The sequence below is a fragment of the Phyllostomus discolor genome, chromosome 4, assembly GCF_004126475.2.
Source record: "Phyllostomus discolor isolate MPI-MPIP mPhyDis1 chromosome 4, mPhyDis1.pri.v3, whole genome shotgun sequence".
Taxonomy (NCBI): domain Eukaryota; kingdom Metazoa; phylum Chordata; class Mammalia; order Chiroptera; family Phyllostomidae; genus Phyllostomus; species Phyllostomus discolor.
The window spans coordinates 182,890,194-182,915,763 of record NC_040906.2 but is presented as its reverse complement, the minus strand read 5'-3'; the positions used below and the strand labels follow the sequence as shown (position 1 = coordinate 182,915,763).

At 39.8% G+C, this 25,570-nt stretch overlaps 1 protein-coding gene and 1 long non-coding RNA gene across 11 annotated transcripts in view; both read right to left on the bottom strand.

Moving 5' to 3' along the window:
* The window catches only part of L3MBTL3 (L3MBTL histone methyl-lysine binding protein 3), a 97,796-nt gene that overhangs the window by 18,822 nt on the left and 53,404 nt on the right, over positions 1-25,570 (bottom strand). For all 10 annotated transcript variants that reach the window (XM_036024696.1, XM_028509354.2, XM_036024702.1 and 7 more), the window contains 6 exons: positions 25,172-25,248; positions 21,209-21,294; positions 19,300-19,410; positions 15,535-15,649; positions 13,467-13,569; positions 2,793-2,942 (listed from right to left, as the gene is read on the bottom strand). In XM_036024696.1, coding sequence (XP_035880589.1) covers positions 2,793-2,942; positions 13,467-13,569; positions 15,535-15,649; positions 19,300-19,410; positions 21,209-21,294; positions 25,172-25,248 — 642 coding nt within the window. The remainder of the gene's footprint in view (positions 1-2,792; positions 2,943-13,466; positions 13,570-15,534; positions 15,650-19,299; positions 19,411-21,208; positions 21,295-25,171; positions 25,249-25,570) is intronic.
* Positions 6,282-12,107, bottom strand: LOC118500327. Its single transcript, XR_004902892.1, has 3 exons — positions 11,794-12,107; positions 6,539-6,543; positions 6,282-6,293 (listed from the first exon to the last, which is right to left on the bottom strand). It is a non-coding gene; the product is annotated as an uncharacterized LOC118500327 (long non-coding RNA).

Sequence of the window (25,570 nt, the reverse complement as noted above, 5' to 3'; positions counted from 1 at the left end):
CTTCAAGACAAGGAGGGTCACCATCTTTGGAAGGATTCAGAAAAAATGGCAAAACAGGTCGGATTAAAACTTTTAGGTCTATGGTTAACAGTCAAATAAAAACTTTTAAAAATTAAATTCCTTTTGAGATGATACATTAGCAATAGTTTTAACAGTGTTTTCATAAAACATGGCCCAGGAGAGGTAAACATGGTTTACTATTTACTTACTGACTAAAAAGAAGACATTTTGATTAATAAGCCTATCAAATTATGATTTAGCAAAAGGAACATATGTTAGCAGGAAAAAAAAAGGGAATGTGAGAAAATACAGTGGATTATCAAGATGCCAAGGAATAACACTCCACAAAACCTAGTCCAGCAATTAATTTAATCAATTCCCGTAAAATGAAAATCCCTAACCAATAAAGTGAGATTTTGGAAATACAGACCCTATCTGACTATCCATCTGACAAGTCACCATAGGATAGGAGATCCAAATACCCAGCGTATTTGCAAGAGGCCTCGAGAAGGGGCATCTGAATGTGGGGCCGAACTTCCCACCAGGATGCCCTGACTCCCTGATTGGCTGACCCCGGCAGTCCTCCCAGGAGGCAGCCCCACCCCTGTCCCTGGTGCGCCAAGTGACTGTTGTCATTTGTCTGGTGCCATTCTCTACACTGGCTAGGAGTTCACACAACAACAGTTTGGGAAGCACTGGTCTAATTGATAGAAGAGTGTGGGTTTGTATTTGGGGAATTATTACATCATTTAATAATTACCCCTCAGATGTCTAGTCTGGAGATCTTACAAAGCTGAGAAAACAGGCAGTTTTACTGGAACAAAAAAGAAGGTGATAGAGCAGTCGCCTCTTAGGTTACATAACTGATGTGTCTTCTTTCAAGGCTGGTGGATGACTCAAGGTTGCCTAACATCCTTACTGCGCCAGGTAGTGTGCTCTGCTGGGAGGGTCTCAGGGAAGAACCAGAGAAGACGTGACCTCTGCTGCTATGGAGCTTCTCATCGACAGAGCACACAATGTTTTGAAGAAATATTTATATGAGACTGTGTATAGCATCAGGTGATAGACATGACAGTATGGGGTGAGGTACCTGAGCTGCCATCTGGAGGACCAGATGAAGCTCCCCTGACGGAATGAGCTAACCCGAAGCCTGCAAGGTGAGACACGAGCTAGGAGATGGTTCTAGGCAGAGAGAACAGGGTGTCTGAGGGCCAGGGTGGCTGCAGCATTAAGTTTAAAGCCGAGACTGGCAGAGATGAAGGTGGAGAGTGAGGGACCAGCCAGGGAACCAGGATGTTGGAGGCCACGTTCAGATTAGGGTCTAAATTCAAGGAATCACCGAATGTGAGGTCACTGAAAGTTTTAAGCAGGGAGATACACTCCCAAACGAATTTTTAAAATGCAGACTCATAGGCTCTAGCCTGGAAGACTCTGGTGGGCTAGGCTTCCAAATCTGAATCTTTGAGATACCAAGGAATCTGACTCAAAGCCAAGTTTGGGAACTGCTGCTGTGGAACACCGGCTGTGCCTGAGTCTGTCCTGAACAGGTGGCCTGGGAACCGGCCCTTACAGCAATGCTTACGGTATGAAAGGATAAGCATCTTTCTTGCATTGTTAGTTTATTTATTATGTCAGCTCCCGGATCAGAAGCAACACTAGCAGTTTCTCATGCTGGAGGCTTTCTGGCACTTGAGATCGGTGAACGGGACGGCATAGCCAGTGCCCTGGCCACTCACTCCCACTTCAGCACTCAGCTGCCAGCTCCTTCCTCTCTCACTGGTTCTGCTTTTCTGCAGGATGAAACCTGAGTTCTGGCTGCTTTGCCCGCTGTGCAGCTGGGCAGATGTGCTGGGTACTAATGTGGCCTTCCTCCCCTAGCAGCCTCGCTCTGTGACTGAAGGGAACTGGTATTTAAATAGCTCAGTTCCCTCACGGCTGCGTGGGAACACTGAAATGTGTGTTTTACACAGACACTCAGAGTTTTCCCAGCAGGACTGTGCTGCTGTCCACAGTGGTAACCAGTGTGACAATGGAGCCTTTATTGCCATTATCCCTGCTTCCCTGTCTGTCTCTTCCTCACTCCGACCTATGGGTGCATTCCTCACCTCCCACGGAAACCACCTGCAATCCAGTCTTTGCTTCAGGGTTGGCTTCTGGTGGTGCAAGTTGTCTCTTGCTGTGTCGAAGTGCATTAAAAAAAACCCCACAAGGTCTGACAACCAAATTTTAGTAAATTATTTAGAATGATGCAAAGAAAATGTATTACAACCTGAGTGGGAAATTACAACCATGTGAGCAATGCTTATGGGAAAAGAGGACAGAAGGTCATCTGATACGATGAGAATCATCTTGTCTGAGTGCTCAATTCCCAGTGTAGCCTAGGGACAGCAAAGAAACGGGCCAGCCTTTCTTTTGCCCCTCAGGGAGAACAGAAATGCTGTGAAACAATGTAACCACAGTAATAAAAATTAACCTTTATTGAGGGTGTATTACTTATTAGTCGCTGTTCTCAGAGCTTTGCACAGCTCACTAGTTCATTCTTAAGTCCAGGTGAAAGGAATCAGTAACCAACAGATGTTGCCTTTACTTTGAAAATGAAAAGAAGAAAAGAATTATAGCAAAATCTGTGTTATTTTGAAAAATGGTTTTTTTATGTATCACAATGAAGTATTTATATTGGAGTATGATGATGCCTGTAATAATTTCTTTAAAATACTTCGGTGTAAAAAAGACAGAAAATCTCTTTCTACTAGAATACTTCTAAACAACATTAATGTTACCATGTAAATTACCTGATTTCAGGAGATGAAGAGATTTCATTTGTATCTGTTCTTTTACTTCTGGGAAATGACGGACTCGCCGGAGCCATCTCCCCGCTTAGGCGGTCGGGGAAAATGCGGTCTTTATTTAGATTGACTTCTGAATAGGGACAGTTGGCAGCACTAAGTATTCAGAGAGAAAGAAAAGAACATTCCCATTAGAAAGCACTTCTCCCAATTAAAATGACGGGCTACAGAACATAAAATCCCAAGATTTAACTGTGTACGTTAAATGTATCTATATACGTATACACATGATTAAATAACATGAAATACTGTCTTTAAAACGTCATTTGTTCTGTTTGTTTGTTTGGGGGGTGGGGAGGATGGAGAAGGTAAGGGTCAAACCAACGGTGACGGAGGGGGACTGGACTTTGGGTGATGCGCACATGATGCGATGTACACACGACGTGCTGGAGAGTCCCACACACGGGACACACAGTGTTGTCAATGTCACCCCACTCCAGGTAATTAACAAACACAACTGAAGTGTATTTTGATAGAAAACATGTCTTTGTACTAGATTTTTTAAAAGCAATCTGATGCAATTCTTGGAACTGAGTAACGGTCACCACAGGACTCCCTCTGTGTCTGTATTCCTGGGGACAATCAGCCCAAAGACAGAAATGCTTAAGACACCGCAGGAGGCCTGGTGACTGAGGAGGGGCAGGGAAGATGCACGCACAGGCGGGTGGACAGGATCTGCTCTCTACAGGGATCCCCCAGGCCCAGAACCATCGCACGCTGCTTAATTTCCTTTATAACGAACATCGCTGCCCTCCAAAGGGAGGCATTTCCCCAACTTTGCTGTGTCCAGGTCTGAAAGCACCCCTGATACCCTAGAAAATAATGTCCTTCTCTAGCTGCCCCTGCCCCTACTATGGAAAAGGAATACAGGTCAATGTGGATAACGTCCCCTCTAGCTCACTTCCATCAGTGACCACTGGTTGGTCTCTCAGGTCCCACTTGGGGATCATTCCTATCATCCAGCAAAGAATATCCAGGTGGCTTACTGTTAATTAAACATTAAGCCAGTACACCTCTATGCCTAGGCCTCAGCCTTCCAGGCTCCAGAACAACTGGAAACATCTGTATATCAAAAACGGTCAACCCCTCCAATTAACTGCCTATCTTGCCCCTCTGCTTCTAGGAAGCCTCCTTAGGTCTGGAAATGGTTTGAACCTTAGGTAAATTATATTAGTGTTTTATATATTCTTTTCCTCACTTTAGGTGATAGTGGGAATGTTGATAATCACCCAGGAAGGATTTTTAAACAGTGCATTTGATATATTCTCCTAAGAGAGAAGAGTCTGAAAATGTTCCCAAGTGATTCCGGTAATAGCCTACAGAATTTATCACATGTATCCTATATGCAAAAATGCAATCTCTATTTTCTGTAACTACATGCTCCTCTACATTGACATCTGTGCAAAAGTGTTAAATAACATGTGATTATGTGTTGATATAAATGTATATGTTAACCCAATAATAACAAAACAGTAGCTGGTAGTATTTATGAAGCACTTACTATGTATCAAGCACAGTGCTAAGTGCTTTCATGAAGTGTTTTACTTAATCTGTACAAGAGCCTACAAAAGGCTTTTCTTGTGACAAACTAAGGCTTAAAATGGTTAGGTTATTTCAGTGTCTAATTATTTCATTCATTTATTTGTTCAACAAGTATTTAAACAGTATCTAATATGTGCTAGCTGCCTTTGTAGGCACTGGAAACAGAATGGAAAATAAGAAGAGAAGACTTCTGCTCTCACAGAGCCAGTGTTCTAGTGTGACACAGGTAATGAACAATTACACAAATAAGTAAGTTAGATGACTTCCGAAAGTGACAAATGCCATGAGAGAGAATTGGGATTGTGATGGGGTGGTGAGGAAGGGCCTGCCTCAAGAGGCAGCTTTTGATTCTGCCTCCTCCACCCCCAAAAAGCAGCAGCACTTGAGCAGGACCCTCAGGGCCCAGAAGAAGGCCCCGTCAGCCCAGGGAAGAGCATCCCAGCCCAAGAAATGGGGAGGGCAGGGAGAGCCAGATGGCCAGGCCAGAGTGAAGTGAGCAGGGGAGGGGCTGTCCTGGGTAGGGACACAGGCAGCACGGTGTTTGCAGGGCCTGATGCACCGCAGCCACGAGTTTATTACGTTTGGCTTACCGCTGATTCGAAGTCCCTGGAGGGCCTTCAAATAAGGGATTAATACGGTTTGAGTTACAATGTAAACCAATCACCTAGGATGCTTTTGGAGAGATTTCAAGGGGACAGAACTGAAGCAAGAAACATTACTTAACAGTAAAGACAGGACGGCGGTGACTTGGATTTGGGTGGCTTAAATGGAGCAAAGAGGGCAGTCAAGGTACCTTTCCGCATCCCTCCCAGGGACCTGGAGAGAAACAGGCTCCAGGGAATGATATCAAGGAAGGATTTAAGAACGGCCTTTAGGGTTTGGCTTGAAGAACTCAGAGGTAATAAGAATACCTTTTCTTCCCCTGAGATGAGAATGAATAGGGAGATGGAAACCTGGGGACGTTGGGAAATGTGGGATGCTCATCAGACATCTAAGTAGAGATGCTGCTTGCCCAGAGTGACACAGTGACGAAGGAGCTCAGCTAAATGAACATACTCTTATTTTTTATTGTTTATTCTATTACAGGTGTCCCTGCTTTTTCTCCTTCTGCCCACCTCTACCCAGCCCCACCAGCTCCCCTCCCTCAGTAAATCCCCATATCGTTGTCTGTGTCCGGGGGTTCCACACAAATGTTCTTTGGCTAATCCCTTTGCCACTTTTCATCCAGTCCTCCCCCCACCCCCAGCAGAAGCACAGCTACATGAAACAGAATGATACACTCTTATTTCATTCAGTAATGATGTGGAGGGAAATACATCACAATGACTCCTCTGAAAAATAACCTTTCCAAAGCTTCATGAGACCTTTCATGGGATATTTATATTGATTACTATTTGCAGATATCAAGTGACAAAAACCAATTCTGCCCAAGTTGAGCAGAAGTGACCTTGCTGCAAGAGCATCAGACAGCTCCAGAGGCAGGCTGGACAGCCAGGCTCGGGCAGGCAGCAGGGCCCAAGCCACACCCTCCCTCACAAACAGCCCACACCGGGGCTGCTGCTGGGGGCACAGCACGCGGCCGGACACTCAGACTCTCCGCCACTTGCACACCCCACCCCCTCAACTCCAAAGAGGCTGCCAACATGTCTGACCTTCTTCACATCACTCCTCAGGACGGAGCCCAGATGGCAGCAAGTGCTTGGGCTGTGCCTGGGTCCTTGGTCCCCACTGTGACTGCCATAGGCCCAAGGAAGGGGACAGGCCCGCCTGCAGTGGCTCCCCCTGTGGGGGTGGGGGGGTGGAGCCCCACCTTACTGGTCTGGATTTCAGGCGAAATACAAATGTCCTAGGGTTGCCCCCTAATAAACTGTTTGAAACCAAATTCATCACGGGCAACACACTTCCCTCCCACCCCCCACAAAAAGGATACAAATACCACTAGTCCCCCCGCCCCACTGTTCTTGCTTCTGTTTCTGACAAGGAAAATGTATTAAAACCAAACCTCAGATCAAGTCATCTTAGTCACTATTCGATTCTTTTCTTCTCATATTGTGCATTTTGATTGCAAATTTGTCTGGTTCCATTTTTTTTTTGATAGCATGGAAAATATCCAAATAAATTTGTTTTGGTTTCATTAGATAGGATGCCACTATCTCTAGAATATTGCAACCATTATATGTTTTACTCACCATTAAACACCTGGCTTTACAATTACTGAATAAGTGTAATTTACTTTGGAATTTTATTGAATATGAAGAAAATGCGAGCCCTGTTCCCAACCCCACCTGCCACTCCCCCTCTGGGAACACTCACAGGATTCCGAGGAGGGCTGGGTCCCGAGCTGTGCTCTAGGACAGCCCCCTCTTCCGTTTGTTCAGTAAGTAACGGAAGACTATGTCTCTTTGGATCGCTCCATGTCCATGTGCACAGCTTAGATGGAGGCAAGCCTGAGGCTTGGTGCCTCAATGTCCTCCTTAGAGGCATTTCAAACTCTCAGCCTGAAGTAGGGGAAACAGTCACAGCCCTCCAAGCCGGGATTAACAGAGGGGCCAGGACGACCTGCCAAGGGAGCCACTCTCTGTCCTGCTGAACCCTGAGAAGAGTCCAGTGGGTTTTCATTGCACCTCCCACTCTTACACCTGCAACGGGTAGAGAGGGGAGACGGCAAAAAAGGGACGCTGCAAGGGCAAACGAAGGGTACCCGAGGGATGGAACGTGTGCACAGAGGGGTGGGCAATGCCCTAGACGGAGCTCAGGAACCTGCTGCTTTATCCACTTCTTAGTAATGAGCAACCACAAGTTCTGAGACTGTTCTCTCATCTGTAAAATGAGAATGGTAATAATTACCACGGACTGAATGCACGACCTAGGCTAAGTACTCCACTTGCGCTGCCTCATTTAATTCTCACAGCCACGGGAGGTTGTTCCTATGCAAATGCTCATTTCGCAGATGCAGAAGCAGAGGTTTTAACAAGGGGACTCGGTCAGTGTCACTCACTCAGTTCTTGGCAGAGTGGACCGTGACCTCTGGATGTTGCTTAACCATTACACTCTATCAGTTAATAGTACCTGGCAATATACAAGAATTTTCTTGTCCTTAGTCCATGACAATGAAATCCATCTTGGCACCATCTCCCAGCAGGATGCTGCTATCCTAGCGCCAATACGTTCCTTCTCTGGGTCGATTTCCTCATTTTTAAGTTTGTAATGCTCCTGTGGTTTTAAAAGTTAGTAACTATAAACTCGTCAGTGCTGGTCAAACTTTGGTGGAGAGAGTGGGTTCCCATTAGGCTTCCGTCATTTCTAGTCTGTCATGTACTAAGCTTCTAGTGACAAAATATAAGTCATGCGTGTCTCATCACACATGTACACATGTGTGCATTTGGTCACGGATATTCACATGTGTACAGATACACACCACTCTTTACTGTTACACAGTTCCTCAGATTGCATATATTCACAAATGATTTCCAAGCTCTCTACTGTAAGTGCTTCATTAGCGTGCACCCTGTTCTATGAGCTAAGGATTCTCTATCGGCTGCATGTACAAATACCTGCCCTCTGGGCCGACCGGAGGCTGTTTTTCCTAGGAAAAGACTGGTCGGCTTATTAGGAAAGGTGAAAGGACTGACCTGTTCACTGCTCCCCAAAGCCACCTTTAAAATCTTTTAAATTGTAAAACCATTTATTTAAACCCATTAGGCAACACTTAGGTTTCCTAAGTGCTCACTTAATCCTTCTCACACTCTGTCCTGACAAAAGCCTGTACAACACAGGAGGGAGACTCCATCTATCAGGCCACTGAGCTGTGCGTGAGAGCCACGCAGTTAGGTGCAGAAACCTGAGCACCACGCGAGCCTGGGCTGAGACCTGGTTCTGCCACTGTCCGATCTGGGCACGTTCCCAACCAGGCTAAGCCTGTTTCCTCAACTGTGAAACAGGGATTAGAACAGTGCCCACTTCTTCACAGAGTGTTGTGAGGATTAAACGAGGGAACACGTGTAAATGCTAAAGTAGTGCCTGGAACATAGGAAGTCATCAATAAATCTTACCTAACGTTGTTATTTTAAAAAGGGAAGGAGGTTAACAACCTCTTTGTGTAAAAGAGCATCAGCAAATACACATAGCAGCTTAAAAAACCCCATGCTACACTGCATTTAGGAAGGCTCCCGGCTCTCCTCAGGAAAAGCTGATGCTTCTCTCAGAGTGCTACTCCCGTCACAGCTCTAGAAACAGGGGTCCGGTCCTCTGTGCCATCCATCACCTCCTTCAGCACAAGGCAGGCGCTCAGCGTTTGACGAATGGACAGTGAACTAATACAATGCTCATAATTCGCAGGTGTGCGTCCAGAGTTACTAATTCTAAAGCTCTTCATGGACTGTATGAGTATTTTCTAGAAACTGTAGTAAATCCTATTTTTTTTTCTTTTCTAATTTAATTTCTCCAAGATCAAATCCTACGTGGGAAACATTTACTTCTGAAGGCACTGGATATGTAGAATATGTATTTTTAGATAACTTTAAGACTCCTTTGAACCCCTCCAATTCTTTGACCTCTCCGTCGACCAAACGAATGAATGAGCAACAAAAAACACCATGATACAGCCAACGCTGCTGCTCCCTCCCTGGAGCGAGAGAGTTAGGCAGTCCGGCTACTGAAGGGGCCTCGAGATGAGGACACCATGTCCATACCCAACTCACTTGTCAATCATTCAGATTCCAACACTCAACAACACCACGTTCTCAAAGTCAATGGAGATACATGTTCTATTCCTTACACTTCTTGGATCAAATGCAACTACTATAATTTTCTGAGAAGCTACCAAGAAATGCTAGTCAAAATATAGGCCTTTACTTACATGTTCGTAAAACTGATTATTCTTGCTAAAAGAGAAGCTTTTTCTTGTTATCTAAGCAAAGAATGAATGTTTGATTTATGCAGTTTCTCAGTAAATTAATCCAAAGAGAATTTTCTCATTACATTTTCTTAAACACAGCATTCTCAGCAAGGACAAAAATAAGTGCCCGTGAAATGAACCTTTCAAAGAATATCCATGATGCAGCAGCTACTCCACAAGTCTACTAATGAAATGGAAAAGAGTCTGTGCCTGTTAAGGATTAATACCTTGCCAGATAAAGAGACCTGAGCTTTGTAAATAGGAGAGTAGCGCCAGGGAGACCAAGAAAAGCTGGTTGAAGGGGCTGAGGACAGGAGAGCGAAGGGCAGGAGCTGACGCTGACGCTGCCCCCTAGTTCTCCGAACCGCACGCTCCTCCCAGAGGCTCCAGTCGGACTTCCACTTGGAGCTACCAGTTGTGCCCTGAACACAGCTTCTTTATCAACGCCTGTCTTTCAAGCTGTAGGGTCCACGTCTTCCTCTCTCGTTCCAAAAATATGATTTGTTCTCTACTATGGTTCCAATTACATTGACTGCCTTATCACATTTGTCCATAAAATCTTCCATGACCATCCCCTTCACTGTTCCCTGATTTTAGCAGATACAACACTGCACCTTTGAAGAAATACTCCAAAGAAAATCTCTGAAACTTTGTGAAGGGGGTGTGCCCCAAATGAGGGACCCTCTGAGGTCTATGATGCACTGGGGATGGGCCAGGGGTGGATGGGGGTGGGCAGGCGGAGGGGTGGGGTGGGACAGCCAGCACAGGCCTTGCTGTGCCAGGCAAAACTCTTGGCTCAGGCCAAAAGCACTCCTTAAAGAGATTACAGACATTGCCTTAAGGTGGGTTTTCTGACCAGAAGACAAAGAAATGAAATTTTCAACAGCAGCCCAACAACAAGATGTCTGCATTCACCCATTTTTAAAATTTCTTTTCATTCACGGGTACATCTATCAAAGCTGTGATATTTGCTTACCATTTTGTGTCTATAATTTAATTAATTACGTGCAGCTTACATATAGCTCCATCAGTTCACGAGGTATCTGAAGGCTGGATCTGGGACTAATTCATGGAGCAGCCCCTTGACAGGCAGGGAGAAGGACTCGGCCAAGAGCACAGACCCTAGACTTGGACTAGCTGCTATCCCCAGGTCCCTCCTTGACCAGCTGTCAACTAGGCAACTCAGTACACTGCCAAGGTGACAGTGGCCTTTTCAAAAATTCGGAGTAAATAACAGTTATGTATTACAGGGTCATTTGAAGTTTAAGTAGTGCATGCGAAAACAATTAGTGAAATACCTCACCGAGTAAATTAACGCTCAGTGTGTGTTAGTTACCAGGGGGGGAAAACTGCTGCTCAAAAATATTTACTGAACAAAAGAATTTATAAATATCTAATGGAAATTCAGCATGCTAATGAGTTATTTCTGGCAGTTAGACTTACATAATATCTGAAAATAATCCAGTTGCCTTTACTTGGCAATACTAAATAACTTCCAAAATACAGTATTTTTAACTCAGTTTAAATGAATCATATAACTTTTGGATTGCAACCATGCAAACAAAAGTGATTTTTAAAAGGATATTTGCAAATGGAATCATCATCCTTTTTATGCTCACACGTTTTAGTCTAGAACATGCTGAACCTCATACAAAATAACCCGGGAGGAGCGCTGCGAGAGGAAGACAGGCAGCACGGTGGAGCGGCGGAAGGGACGAGAGAAAGAGGAAACTAAATGAAGATGACGAGAGTCACACCAATTTAACAGTTCCTGTCAACTCTCGGAGGGACAGGCCGTGCGACCGTTAGCTATTTTGAAGACGCAGACTCTCAGCCTGCACAATCTAGATGAACAAGGTATCATTTTTCTTACTGGGCAAACCCATTAACATGCAGTTAGAACACTTATGCTGACAGGTTATTTAAATATATACCTGAACAGATGATGTGTTTCTTCTCTAAAAAACCCACTTAAAGTACAGTAATTTCTCAGTTTTTCAGTAAAAATTTAAAACAATCTAAAAGACCTCCAAATCGCCTAAATAATACATCAAATTTCAAATGTATAAATTTGGTTTCTTTTTTATGTTACTTAGAGGTAAGAGAAAAATAGCAAAAAATACGTTTTTGATGAAGGAATTCTTATATTTGACTATATTTGTGCTTTGTGTGATCTTTGTTAATCTACAAAAACATCACCTCTCTGTGTATTCAAATTATTCAGTTACCCAATCATGTAATGTTCTACCAAACAAATATTTCCAGCAGAATTGCCCTCTTCTCATTATTAATGGTCAACTCAAAATAACTTTCAGAAGCTGTCTACACTAGTCACAGTGCCAAGAAAAGCAAAACAGCTAGAGTAAATCTCTTTGAAACTGTGTGTTTTCTCCTATGAAGATTTAACTATGGATATACTTTTTTTTTTCAGGATCACCATGGTAACTACATTTCCTATGAATCTGAATTAACATCATTAAAATGTTCGTACTACCCAAAGCAATAGACAGATTCCAATGATGTAATTCACAGAACTAGAACAAATATTTCAAAAATTTACATGGACCCACAAAAGGCCCCCAATAACAATAGAGATCCTGAGAGAGCAGAATGAAGCTGCAGGAATCACACTGCCTAAGATCAAACTACATTATAAGGCCATAGGAATCGAAACAGCCTGGTACTGGCACAAAAACAGACACATAGATCAATGGAACAGAACAGGGAGCCCAGAAATAAACCCACACATCTACAGTCAATTAATGTTGAACAGGGGAAGCAAGCACATACAATGGGCTAAAGACAGTCTACTCAATAAATGGTGCTGGGGAAATTGGGCAGATACATGCAAAAAATGAAACTAGACCGCCTTCTTATGAAGAAGAAGAATCTTCCACGCAGAAGAATAAATTCAAAATGGATCAAAGACTTAAATGTTAGACCCCAAACCATAAAAATTGTAGAAGAAAACATAGGGAACAAAATCTCAGACATTGCTCATAGCAGTATTTTAATGGATGTATTTTCCTAGGCAAGGGAAACAAAAGGAAAAAAATAAACAAATGGGGCTTCATCAAATTAAAAATTTTTGCACAGCAAAGGAAACCATAAAAATAAAAAGGGAACCTACAGAATGGGAGAACATATTCACTGATACAACTGACAAAGGGTTAACACCCAAAATTTGTGAAGAATTTATAAAACTTAATACCAAAAAAACAAACAGTGCAATTAAAAAATGGGCAAAGGTCCTTAAAAGACACTTTTCCAAAGAGTACATACAGACAGAAAATAGACATATGAAAGATGCTCCATGTCACTAATCATCAGAGAAATGCAAATAAAAACCACAATTAAATACCATCTCACACCTGTCAGAATGCCTATCATCAATAAATCAACAAATAAGTGCTGGCGAGCATGTGGAGAAAAGGGAACCCTAGTGCACTGTTGGTGGGAATGCAGGCTTGTGCACTCACTGTGGAAAGTAGTATGGAGACACTGCAAAAAACTGAAAATGAATCTGCCTTTCGACCTGGCAATCCCACTTCTGGGAATATATCCGAAGGAACCCAAAATCCTAATTCAAAAGAACATAAGCACCCTTATGGTTCATTGCAATGCTATTTACAATCACCAAGATAGGGAAGCAGCCAAGTGTCCATCGGGAGATAAGTGGATAAAACAACCATGGGACATTTACACAATGGAGTATTAAGCCATAAAAATTAAGACAGTTTTACCCTTAGAGAAGGTATGGATGGACCTGGAGAACATTATGCTAAGTGAAAAGAGCCAATGAGAGAAAGACAAATGCCATATGATTTCACTCATATGTGGAATCTAAGGAACAAAGTGAAGTAACAAGGAACATGGGGACAGACTCACAGATGGAGAGCAGGATGACAGCTAGTTGGAGGGGAGGGGAGCAGGTGGACAGATTGCGCAAAATGGAAAAAGGACAAATGGACATGACAACATTGTAGTGATTGCTGGGGGAAGTGGGGTATAAGAGGGCTAAATGGTGATGGAAAAAATACAGCATTCTAAACAAAGATTAAGTAAAAAAATAAATTAGTTCACACTTATTCAGTATATATAAAAACTATTATCTTGTATATATGAGACATCCTCAATCTGACCTTGTAAGGAATCCCCACGTGAGCGGCAGCACCACATACCTTTGAGGGCCCAGGTTTCTTGCTCTTTTAAAATGACCAATCCCTTTACATCCTGGGGTTGAGCATCCGCCATGTTCTGAAGCTTCCATTAATTCTAAGGGGCCTATGAAAAAGGAAAAAAAAAGAGAAAGATGAGGCATAAAGTTAACCAGAAGGTTTTAAGAGTCAAATGTCTGAGATTAGAATGGGGGGAAAAATGCCTAAAAATACAATTTTGAATCAATACACATAAATAACAAAAAAAGCAGATCCTATAAAAATATTTTAGAAATCTCTACTAAAGATGCTCTGAAGTTGCTCCCTACAACTTTGTTATTTATCTTGCTTTAACAGTGAAATAGTAAACTTTGATCTAACCCTTTCAAAATGTCACAAATTTCAGAATCCAGAGGGACCTAATCTGAATTAATGAGAAGACTCTAAACAAATGTTTTGAAGTACATAACAATTAATATTTAGGGTTGGCCAAAAAGTCCGTTTGTTTTTTTCCCTATAATGGCTCTGCTTACCTGTCTTTAACTTCATTTGAAGCAATTTTGTTAGATTGTATGGTGACAGCTGTCATACAGTGTGCATTAAAAAAAATCACAATTGGTGAATTTTTGTGTAGCCATTTTAATATTGAGGATGGAAAAAATAAACATTTCCAGCATAATATGCTTTATTTCAAGAAAGATAAAAATGCAACTGAAATGAAAAAAAAAAAAAGATTTGTGCAGTGTATGGAGAAGGTGTTGTGACTGATCAAATGTGTCAAGTGGTTTGTGAAGTTTCACGCCAGAGATTTCTCACTGGACGATGCTCCATGGTCAGGTAGACCAGTTGAAATTGATAGTGATCAAATCGAGACCTTAACTGAGAACAATCAACATTCACCACTTGGGAGAGAGCAGACATACTCAGAATATCCAAATCAATAAAGCTATTGGTGAAACATTTTTTTTTACAACTGTCTTTTATTTTGCAGAAAAAACTAAACAGACTTTTTGACCGAACCAAGTTTTACACTGTGAAAACTTCAAGTGCCAAACCGGACACAAAAGAATCGTTACAGATCCCATTCAGGCTATCCCTTTCCACATCTCAGGCCTTCCCTTGTCCTGACACTTAGTTAATGGGTAGCTTCCTAGATGTTGTTCTTACATCCAATACATCTGATACACGTATCAAGTTTTTTATTTTATTTTGCCACATAAAAAGAACAACAGAGATGTGTACTATTCTGAAACATTCTTCTTTGGTCTTTAAATTAAAGACCATGTCCTATATATCTTTCCATCTTAGTAGTAATATTCTTTATAGAGTGTTACATAGTATCTGTAATTGAATGTACCACAATTTGTTTAACCAATTTTTGTTTCTAAGTTTTGTTACATTAAACCTACTGTAACCAATACCATGTCTGTGCAATTTTATACAAGCCCTTATGCAGCTCATACATTATATCCAGAAATGAAGCTACTAGGTGCAGAAGGCACACTAAATACTTTTAAAATGTGACAATAATTCATTGTATTTCCTACATATTTTTTCTATAATGTGTATGGTTTCTTCCCAAATTGAGATCCTGGTATATCAAGTTCTTGGTGTACATCTTTTTTAACAAAAAACATCTGAATTTAATTGAAATGTTTATTGAGGTAATTGTCGTTTCCCATGTAGTCATAAGTAATAATATAGAGGGAGACCCCTTACATATTTTAACCAGTTTCTCCCAATGGTAACATTTTACAAAACTATGTATCAACAATGATAGATTAAAATTTGATAGTGTGATAAACTGTCTTCTAAAAATTCCGTTACTAATTTTAAAAGGTGATTAAAAGGTGATTAAAAGGTGATTTCTACTTCTAAATAAAAGTAAAAGAATTTCTATACACACTTTACTTTTTCAGACACTGATTTTTCCTTTTATATACTTTTTGCTACCAGGTAATTAAAAATATAGTAAGAGGGAAAAGGAGTACATAGAGAAGAAATGTATAGTAGAAAGACAAAGGTAAGGGAAGATAAATTATTAAGCATTACACAAGAAAACGGAAACTTTTTTTTAGCCTTGTGTTCTTACTCAGAGGGGGCTGAAGAGGGTGGCCTGTTTTTGAACACCAGCCCACAGGGTGGATGTCAGGGGAGTCGGCCTCCATCCAGTAATCGTACCAGTTGTTCCAGCCATCGAAGTGAATCTGCACCACAACCACCACAAAAAGAAAAAAAACAATTCAGCTCTAAAAATTCCTACAGCAAAAGTTCTGCTCACCATAACCATTTCCATGCTCTTTGAACTTACACAGTCGATTTAATACCAAATAAACAGTTTCAATTATTTAAATTGCTTGGTTCACACTATGAGAAAATATGCCCTTTTGACCCATCTTCAAATTTCCTAACCATCAATAATGTCTTGCCAAAGGCAGCTTTTTTTGCCGATACTTCTACAGATATGTTACATGTACCTCCCCATAAGCAACTTAAGTACTTAACATCTTAAGGGGAGCAACACCAAACACCTGGTAAATGTCACTGAAGTGATGCACAAATCAGCAAAGTGGGGGAGGTGGCAGGGGAGAGCGGAGAGGCAGGAGGACCTTTTGTATAAATGGCAAGTCTCCTAGAATTATGATAAAAAGGACTTCTTAAAAACATTGAATGCCCTATTAAATTACCTAGTTTACAAAATATCCTTCCATCAAATGCATCTTTAGATATTTTTTCCTTATAGATAATTACAGTATCTCTTGAAGAGGCTTTACAGAGTGGTCAATGCTACCATCTTTATTGGCCACCAGGTAAAAGGGCAGGTGGTCTTTCAGGCATGGTCACTAAGAATCAGCTACCTATTTTCTAAATATTACATTTTTTTAATCTTTTAGTGTGAAAGGCTATATTGACAGGCTATATACAGGGTAGAGCAAAATAGGTTTAAAGTTGTAAAAAGAAGGTTTAAATGTTGGTATTTTCTGTACAAACACATATACACCTACTTTTGTCCCCACCCTGCATATTTTACTTTTTTTAAAGATTTTATTTATTTATTTTTAGAGAGGGAAGGGAGGAAGAGAGAGAGAGAAACATCAGTGTGCGGTTGCTGGGGGCCGTGGCCTGCAACCCAGGCATGTGCCCTGACTGGGAATCAAACCTGCGATACTTTGGTTCGCAGCCCGAGCTCAATCCACTGAGCTACGCCAGCCAGGGCTATATTTTACTTTTAAATCAAGGTTGCCATCTAGGTGTCCTTTGCAAGTTGATGAATTCTTACTAATCCTCATAAGACTGCAGATGCCAGATGGATAAAAAGTTCAAACCCTGAAAACCGAACAATAAATGTTCTAGAAGAATGCATGAGTAAATGTATTTCTAATCTTAAGAGTGGAATAGCCTTTATAAATAAGACACCAAACTCAAAGCTATAAGACTGATCAATTTGACTGCACCAAAATATAAAATATTGCAAGTAAGATGGCAGACCCACTAGAAACCTAAAAACACACTTGTTACAAATATTGACAATGCACTGCTCCGTAATTTACTTAAAAAATCACATATCAATATAAAAAGATAAAAACCCAATAGAAGGGTGCAAAATACATACAAATGGTTCATAAACAGGAAAATAAACAGTAAACATTTAAAAAGATAATCAATTTCACTTGTAACTAAAAAAGAAAAGAAACATTGAAACTACAAGATGCAATTCCTCTCTTCTGAACCTGCCAACAATGTTCCATTTTGGTGATTCCTGGAGCTGATGAGTATGCGAATAAATGGGTGTTCTGACAGAAGGACGGATAAGAGTGTTAACTGATGAGATATTGCTGGAAAGTTATTTGGCAACAACAATCAACTTATAAAATGCATCATCTTTGATGTGATAATCTCAGTAACTTAACTCATTGTTTATAGAGGAAAACATCCAAAGTGCACATCATCAGAGGACTGGATAAATAAATTATGGTACATTTATTGATGAAATAGTACACAGTGGAATTGTTAAAGTACATATATATGGGCTCAAAATAACCTCCTTTGGAAAGAATCTACTTTCTCAAACTTAGAAATAAGTTAATCCTAGGATCAAAACCCACAGAATAGAAATGCTTTTTTTTTAAACTACAAAAGTAACATGTGTTTCCCAAACCAAATAATTAAAAAGACAAACCTAATAATTTATAACCCTCCCACCCTGAGAAGCACTGTCATTATTTTGATGTTTATTTCCATAACTCCTTACACATACATTCTTCAAAAAAACAATTCCAGACATTAAGCGGAAAAACATGAATTTTTCACTTACCAATTTTATTTTTCCAAAATATTTAACACCTCAGAGATATACAGTAATTTCTTTTACCCATATCTACCACTATAAAAAGTACTGCTATATTCTCCTTGCAGTTTTATCTTTGCATATTTTCTTTGGTTATTCCCTTACTTAACATAAATTCCTAGTATTGAAATTTCTGCATTAAAAGGTAAACAATATTCAAAGATTTTTGATGCTTATCACCAAACTGCTCTTCAGAACGGCTGAAACACTGTCCATTCCAATCAACTGTATGCGAGAATATATTTTCATGCTCCCCGAGTAAAACACATACTTTCTCCAATTCTGACTAATGTGATTTATAAACATAAGATTTTTTTTTAATTCTACATTTCTTTGGTAACTGGTCTACATTTAAAAAACAAATACTTCTAGTCCTAAAATACTCTGATTGCTTTATGACTTAACAGGAAAATATACCTGAAAAGGTTAACAGAGACCCTCCATTATTTATGAAATGTTCAATAAATATTAAATAATTCTATAATGTTAAAAATAGTGAACTGAATGTTAAAATTTCTATTTCATAGAAATACATTTACACAGGTTATGCTATTTTGTAACTTACTTTCTTATACACTCACTAAAGACAGTTAAAATGCGGTTTTTGAAGAAGAATGCATAAATTTCTACAGTTTAGGACTGTGACCTAGTTCTGCCACTGCCCCTAATTAATAAGGAATTCATTTACAGTGTTGCTGAGCCTCATCCTCATCAATGGAATAATGATAATAACATAAATCTCCCACACAGTTATCACCTTGAGTGTTATCCTGGAAAACACCATGCAAATCTAACAGCTGGCTGTGATTATAACTATTGTTATCCCTAATAGAAATTCTAACCGATCCTATGAAGCCAGCTGAACGCATACTGTTCTGCTTTGCAAGTGAATTTCGTCTGAAACCAGAACCAGAGATGGGAAGCTCTGACTAATCCAATCCCCTGGAGCTGCCGCTGCACTTCACCTCCTCACATTAGACGTGACAGACCAAACCAGGAGAGCTACTTGACTTTTGCTAATCCAGCTCTAACTAAAAACTGATGTTCTTCATGGAATTATTTCTGTTTACCTGTCCTCTGTTAAAAGGCAGGACATTCTTCTGAAAAGTTTACGTCTAACATACCCCATAAAATAACACTGACCTTCAATCTCTGGAACAAAAAAAGAGCATACTACTGGAGAGCGAGTTATTCTATTCAAAGGAATGTCTCTATAATCTACGTAAGAAGTCTTCTCTTAGTTATGACTGACTTTTACTATTTTGAGTGTGTGTTTGGAGAAAGTAGACATGACCTATTAAAAGTCAGTTATAATGAAAGAGAAAACTTTCATAGATTAAATAAAAAAACGGACAAATGCTGACGAAGATGCATAGCTACTTAATTTGTGTATTCCTGTGGTTTTACTAATTTAATTATAGGACTTCACAAATTAAAGATCTGCTAAAGTTTCCATCCAAGATACCTTGTAACAAAAGACAAAGCAAAACCACAGCAGAGAGCACTTACTTTTATTCGGTGATCGTCTGTGTCTGCAACTGTTGCCACTCTAATAAACATGGGGTTTCTTTTGTCTACAGCCTCCAGCTTCATTTTTTTCTGGAATCCGTGTGGAGGTTTCTGCCGTAACAGAGAATTTTATAGACAGTGAGATTAGAAGAAGAGAAGGCGGGCTCTATGCCACAAAAATAGAACTGAAGACAAAATTTAAAAAGAGGAGCCACTTAGGAACCCAGCCTTTCAAACTCCCAAATTCCACGAGTGGCTTTAAAATTCAGGCTCCTGATAAAAAACAATCCCACATCACGTGGCCAATCCCTTAGGCAACACAAACAGCCTGGCCAACTAGCCTACAGGAGGAAATAGAAAGCAAAAGATCTTGAGATGAAATTCAAAACATCGTAGTTATTTGACTAGCCATAGGGAAGACAAATTTTTTTTCTTCATTAGTTGGAGGTACCTTGGCAAAAATCAACAAGCATGAAAACTATTTTTTTTTTAAAAAGAGAGCATTAAAACGGCATAAATAAGACATGAAGATTAAAGGTAGGAACTAAAGCAAAAAGCAGAAATCTTTTCAAGAAGAAAACTAGTGATCAAAACATGCAAGACAGAATTGCTCCAGTGAGAACAGGAATGAGAATAAGGACCTACACCTCAATACTTTGCAGAAAGCCATAAACCTCCAAAAAAAAAAAAAACTACAGGCAGTAGAAGAGAAGGTAATTACTATGTATGTTAGGTAAATATATTACATTTTCTGAACTTCACTCTCTCTTCTGTAAAATGGGTGTAATAAAAGTGTTGCTCTGAAAATTAAATGTAAAACTTAGGTACAGGATACAAAACAAATCAATACAAAGCATCTAAAATCAAACTAGAGAAATCTTTGTTTTCTCTCTGATATCAAGGTGACACTACACATGTAGACTGATCCTGATGTGTTTTTGTCCAGTTCAAAGCCATGTGCAATGGAGCTCTTCTGTATACTGGCCAAAGTTAGAGAGTTAGACAGAAATTCATAAATATGGAATGACTCTAAACATAACTCATTTTTAAATTCTGAATTTACTATCAGATGGAATCATACACATTCTTTGATGCGGCTTTTTCATGTAATGTAAGTTTTTCTTGAAAATTTCTGATGTTCTTTTTTCTGTATTTTTGGGCTCATACCTGCTAATTAGTCCTATCATTAAAAATTCTAACAATTTATATTGTTAGAATATAATAATATAAAGGATCATTTAAAGAAAAATGTTCTTTATAACAGACTATGCCACAGTAAAAAAAATGTTAATAGTTAACATCTTTCTTTCCCCTTTAAATTTATGTTAAATATAAATTATAAAGCAAGTTGTTTGAAATGGAAAAATTTTTAATTATATTTCATTTCTTATTCTTCCCTTACACAGAAATGTGGTTTACTTTCAATCTTAATATGCAAGAAGCAATGACCTAGGTTTAGAAAGGTACTATTATAAAACCAGGTGCCCCTGTATTTTGGTAATTAAACATGCTAATAACAATAAAATAAAAGTCTCACTCTGCCGTAAACAAATGGAAAAGAATTAGTGAATATAATTTTCACTAGAAAACAATGTCCTGACTTGGTCTTTCAGAATCTGCTGCACAAACAACTCACTTCACATGGACTCAAACCGAATTATTTTACAAAAAGATTTAAAGTCCAAAATGAAAGTGTTTTTTAAATGCCAACAACAAAAACCCCACTAACAATTTGACTTTCAAAATTATAAAAACTCAGAAATACCATTTTGGTGGTCTTCTGTTTCCCTCCCATTCCTATTCCAGTTCACCAGCACTATCTATCTCTTTCTGTTCTTACATTTCAGTTAATAGATATTATCACCAACACAAATTAATGAAATATTGTAAAATAAGTATGTTCTCTCACCACTTTGAAAGCTCTTGCAGGAGCAGGTAAAGAATTGGTTTCTTCTAAGTATTTATCCCAAGAAAAATGTTTCACATTTGGATAACCTAATAAAAAAAAAGTAAGTCCTATCAGGTTTAACCAAAATGACAGTGAGAACCACAAACTGACCTGTAATATTACAAAGTGCTACCAGTAGAATGTAGGAAGTTATATTAGTATTACACACAATAACTTTAAACTAGTGACACATTCAGAATTTGTAATAATGAACTTGCTTTCATCTCCACCATGATTTATTTCCCTACTCACTTTTAAATGAAACTTTTAAAAAATGTGTGTGTACGATTTCTCAAGTAAGCACAGAATTTCATCACAAGACATACACAAATATAAATACCCTTTAACCTAGTAATTTTACTTCCAATAATCTAGGAAATTCTCATATACAAAGACAATGCACCACTGTCTGTAAGTGTGAAAATATAAAAATCAGTTATATGACCATCAATATAGAAATGTGCAAAAAGTGTATTGTACATATAAAATAGAAAGTATTTATTAAAAAGAATGAGAGGATTTACATATACAAATATGTGATATATTCCAGATATACCCTCCCATTGCTAGAGCCAACAAGCAAGACAAAATATAACGCAAGTTCTCAGAGCAACTGTCCTCCTTCCCTCCTGCCCCGCCCTTTCCCTTCCTCCAAAGTCCAACGCCCACTCCCCACTCGGGAGGCTTGAGCAGGAACTCATGGCAGCCCAGAAGCATGGGAAACTGAAGGGACATAAAGGGACTGGAAAAACCACTAAATATATTAGAAATAACAGAAGCCAGATTTCTCACTGACTAAAAAGAGGTATAATTATGAACAGTGGAAAACTCAAATAAACTCAAAAGTGATGAATATGAATTGAGCTAATGATATAAATGCATGGTTTTTAATATGTATATATGACATTGAAATAAATATAGTTTTTTATATATTTACATATTTCCTATATCCACTGAAAAGCTGGAAATAGCAACACCCAAGCTGCAGTGAGCACATACAGGGACCAGATCTGACTTTTTAAATACCATTCTCCAGTAGAAAGAACCATGCAGAATGGGAGAGATGGCTGACTTCACGGTCGGGCCAGAGAAAGTACAAGATTAGCCTGTGCCAGAGAGTGGAAAGTTCTCAAAAAATTATAAAAACATGTCAAAGCATACAGAAACCAGCTTACAGGGGCTCCCACTAGCCAAGTCTGAGAAAATCCACATGTGAAAATAATGTTTGCAATCAATTACAACCCACTGATGACATCAGTAATCTCTCGGCCCATACCGGTATCAATAAATTAAAGGAACAAATGGGAAGGTGAGAAAGCTATTCTTTGCATAAAAATACCAACTCATTATGTACAAGGAGTAATAAAATAAGAAAAATTACCATTTAGCAACCTTAGTATAGTAATTCATCCTAGAAATATCAACAGGCGCTAAAATGAGTGAGTGACGCAGGTAGGAAGTACGGGATAATTACACAATCTCAAAGTATCTCCCCATGAAACACTTACTTATTACAGAGAAAATAAACTACATTGGTGGAAAAGCCTAAAAAGCACCACATTGATCAGCCAATGGTAAAATTCAACCAGTAATGACACCCACTGACACATGAGAGGACATAAGAACCCAGCACTGTTTCTGTGATTTCCTGCCCCAAACACATAACCTGGGTCTCATCACAAGGAACCGCCAAGCATACCCAAATAAGGAACATTCTGCAAAACGAACAGATTAATCTGCAATCCTCCAACATCCTGAAGTTATGAAAGTCAAGGACAGCCTAACTGGGGGAGACCAGAGGGATATGACGACTGAGAGCAACGCTTGGTCCTTGTGCTATAAATGACATCACTGGTACAACGGACAGATTTAAATGGGCCTGTGGTTCAAGGGGACAGATAAATTCCATAGTGCTCCTGCAGCTTTTCTGTACATTTAGTGTTGTTTCAAAATAAAGGTTTTAGAGTAAATATGCAAACCTTTCTGTGTATGCAAACATTTAAAACATAACGTAAGGACCACATCTTGCACAATGTAAGTAATACTAAAGCTGACCGTGTACACATGCCTGTTTGTGCATACAAAGGGGCAAAACCGGTTTTCTGGAAAGACACAACGACCAACTACTAAACTAGTAAGGGAGATAACAGTGGTTATCTCTCTTTTCAGTCTAAGCTTTTTTTTTAGAAAGTATGTCTTACCATATAATTTGGGTAACTCAAAATAAAAGTCATTTTAAAAGGAACAAAGACTTCAATTTTAGGAAAAGAACAGTAGGTGTATTATGTGATTAAACAGAACACAAACGTGGCCAGCAAAGCTGCTCGGGACCAGTCCACAAAACAGCAAGGGAGTCAGAAGAGCAGCTGCCCAGGGATACCAGGGGACCAGGATCCCTTCTTCTCAGACGGGGATCAGACATCAAGCCAGGAGTCTGCCCAGAGCTAAAAAGGACTGAAGAAGCAACACCAGTTTTGTCTCGGAGTGAAAGCAGAGTAACACTGGCACAAGCCTGCAAACCAGTCTCCTTATTTGGAAGGGTTAAAAAAAAAGTGTGTGTGTGTGACAATATATAATCACATAAAATTTACCATTTTCACCATTTTTAGGTATATAATTAAGTGGCACTGAATATATTCACATTGTTATGTGTTTAACATGAAATTCTGCACTTTCTTAATTTGCCAAAGAGCTATGTATTTTCTTCTCGACTGAATTATAAAAGTCCATTGAAAGAAGACTGATGAGTTGGTTAAGTGCCTCACATAAGAAGTCAGCAGCGATGCCTTACACCACACCTTCCAGGTCCCCGATCCAGTGCTATGAAGACATAACCAGGAATCTGTTACTCACTGGTTCTCTGTTTACTTAACAGATCTCTGATCATGACCAAACAGGCGATAAGGAAAGAATTAAGATCCGTGTCTAGTTGGGAAATCTAAAGGAATCCTCACAGCAATTTTGATGACGATGGTGGTGATCACTATTCACTACTCTAGCATTACCTAAGTCAGAGGACACAAGAGAACTGATTAGGAATCTCCCAGGCAGCCCCACACCTGGGCCATAAAACTATTAACCTTAGCCTTAACACTTTATGGTTTATGTAAATATTCTTTCATCTTCAAAACAGCACTGTAAACTGGTAAAGGACAATGGCTTTTGTGCCTTAACATAGGAGAACACTCAGAAAGTGGAAGGGACTCGCCTCACCCATCACAGGGAATGGCTGGCCCCTGAGTGAGTGAATGTCCAGACCCTGACTGAGATCCAGGAATAAGTACCTGGGGACAAGCCTAAAAAGGAAACCAGCTGTTAGGGTAGAATGAGACAAGTATCTGAAGCTCCAGGCTGAGTCTCTGCTGCTTACATGCTGCAGGCAACATCCACCCAAGAGCTGCCAGAATCAAGGAGCATCCTTTCCCTTTGATAATAGAGCCTCATTACTCACAGGAGTGTCCACAAGCAACCACCCACAGCCAAGTGATGCTCAGAAACTCAATGTCACAATTATGATGAAGCCACAGAATCTGTTCTTTAGCACAAGAAAATAAACTCAGACAGACATAAAACAAGACTGACTATCAGCAGGTATACTGCTGCCTGTGAAAGAGAGAACAAACAAGCCGAGAAGGCACCAGGCCGGGGGCAGACAGCTGAAGGATCTGAAAACGTCAGATAACAGAGTCAGCCACTATCACCTGCAGCCCCCCTGCCTCTTCTCGAAAATCCAGTTTCAGTGTAACACAACCATGCTTATGCGTTTACGTATTTGTCTATGGCTGCTCTTCTGTTTCATCCCAATTAAACAGTGGTGAGAGAGGCTGTATGGACTACAAGTCCTTTAGAAGCTGGCCCTTTACAAAAAAGGTCTGCTGACCCCTGACGTACATGAGAAGTGTTAGGCATACAGTATACACCAACCTGGAGGAGTAATGAGTGTTCTTCTATGTTCTTTGCACCAGCCAACTGGATGAATATGTGGACTAGATGCTTCACACCTGTAAATTATACAAATTTAAAATTAGAATCAAGATAAATTGCAAAATACTAGTAAAAGTAAAAGAAAAAAACACCTTAATTAGAAATTGTGAGCACCTTATTACAATTTACCTTATTTGAAAAAAAAAACTGCAAAGGATCTTTTACTCATCCCATATATTAATACCAAGAACTGATCATCGCCTTTATCAATGTACAGGTCATTAGCATTATCCTTGGTAAGAGCTGTTTAGGTGGCATTGGGGATCAGGCAAAAGCCTGCTTAGGGAGGGTCCTAGAGACAAAAGAAGAAGATGGAGACAGCCAGTACAGAAAACATGT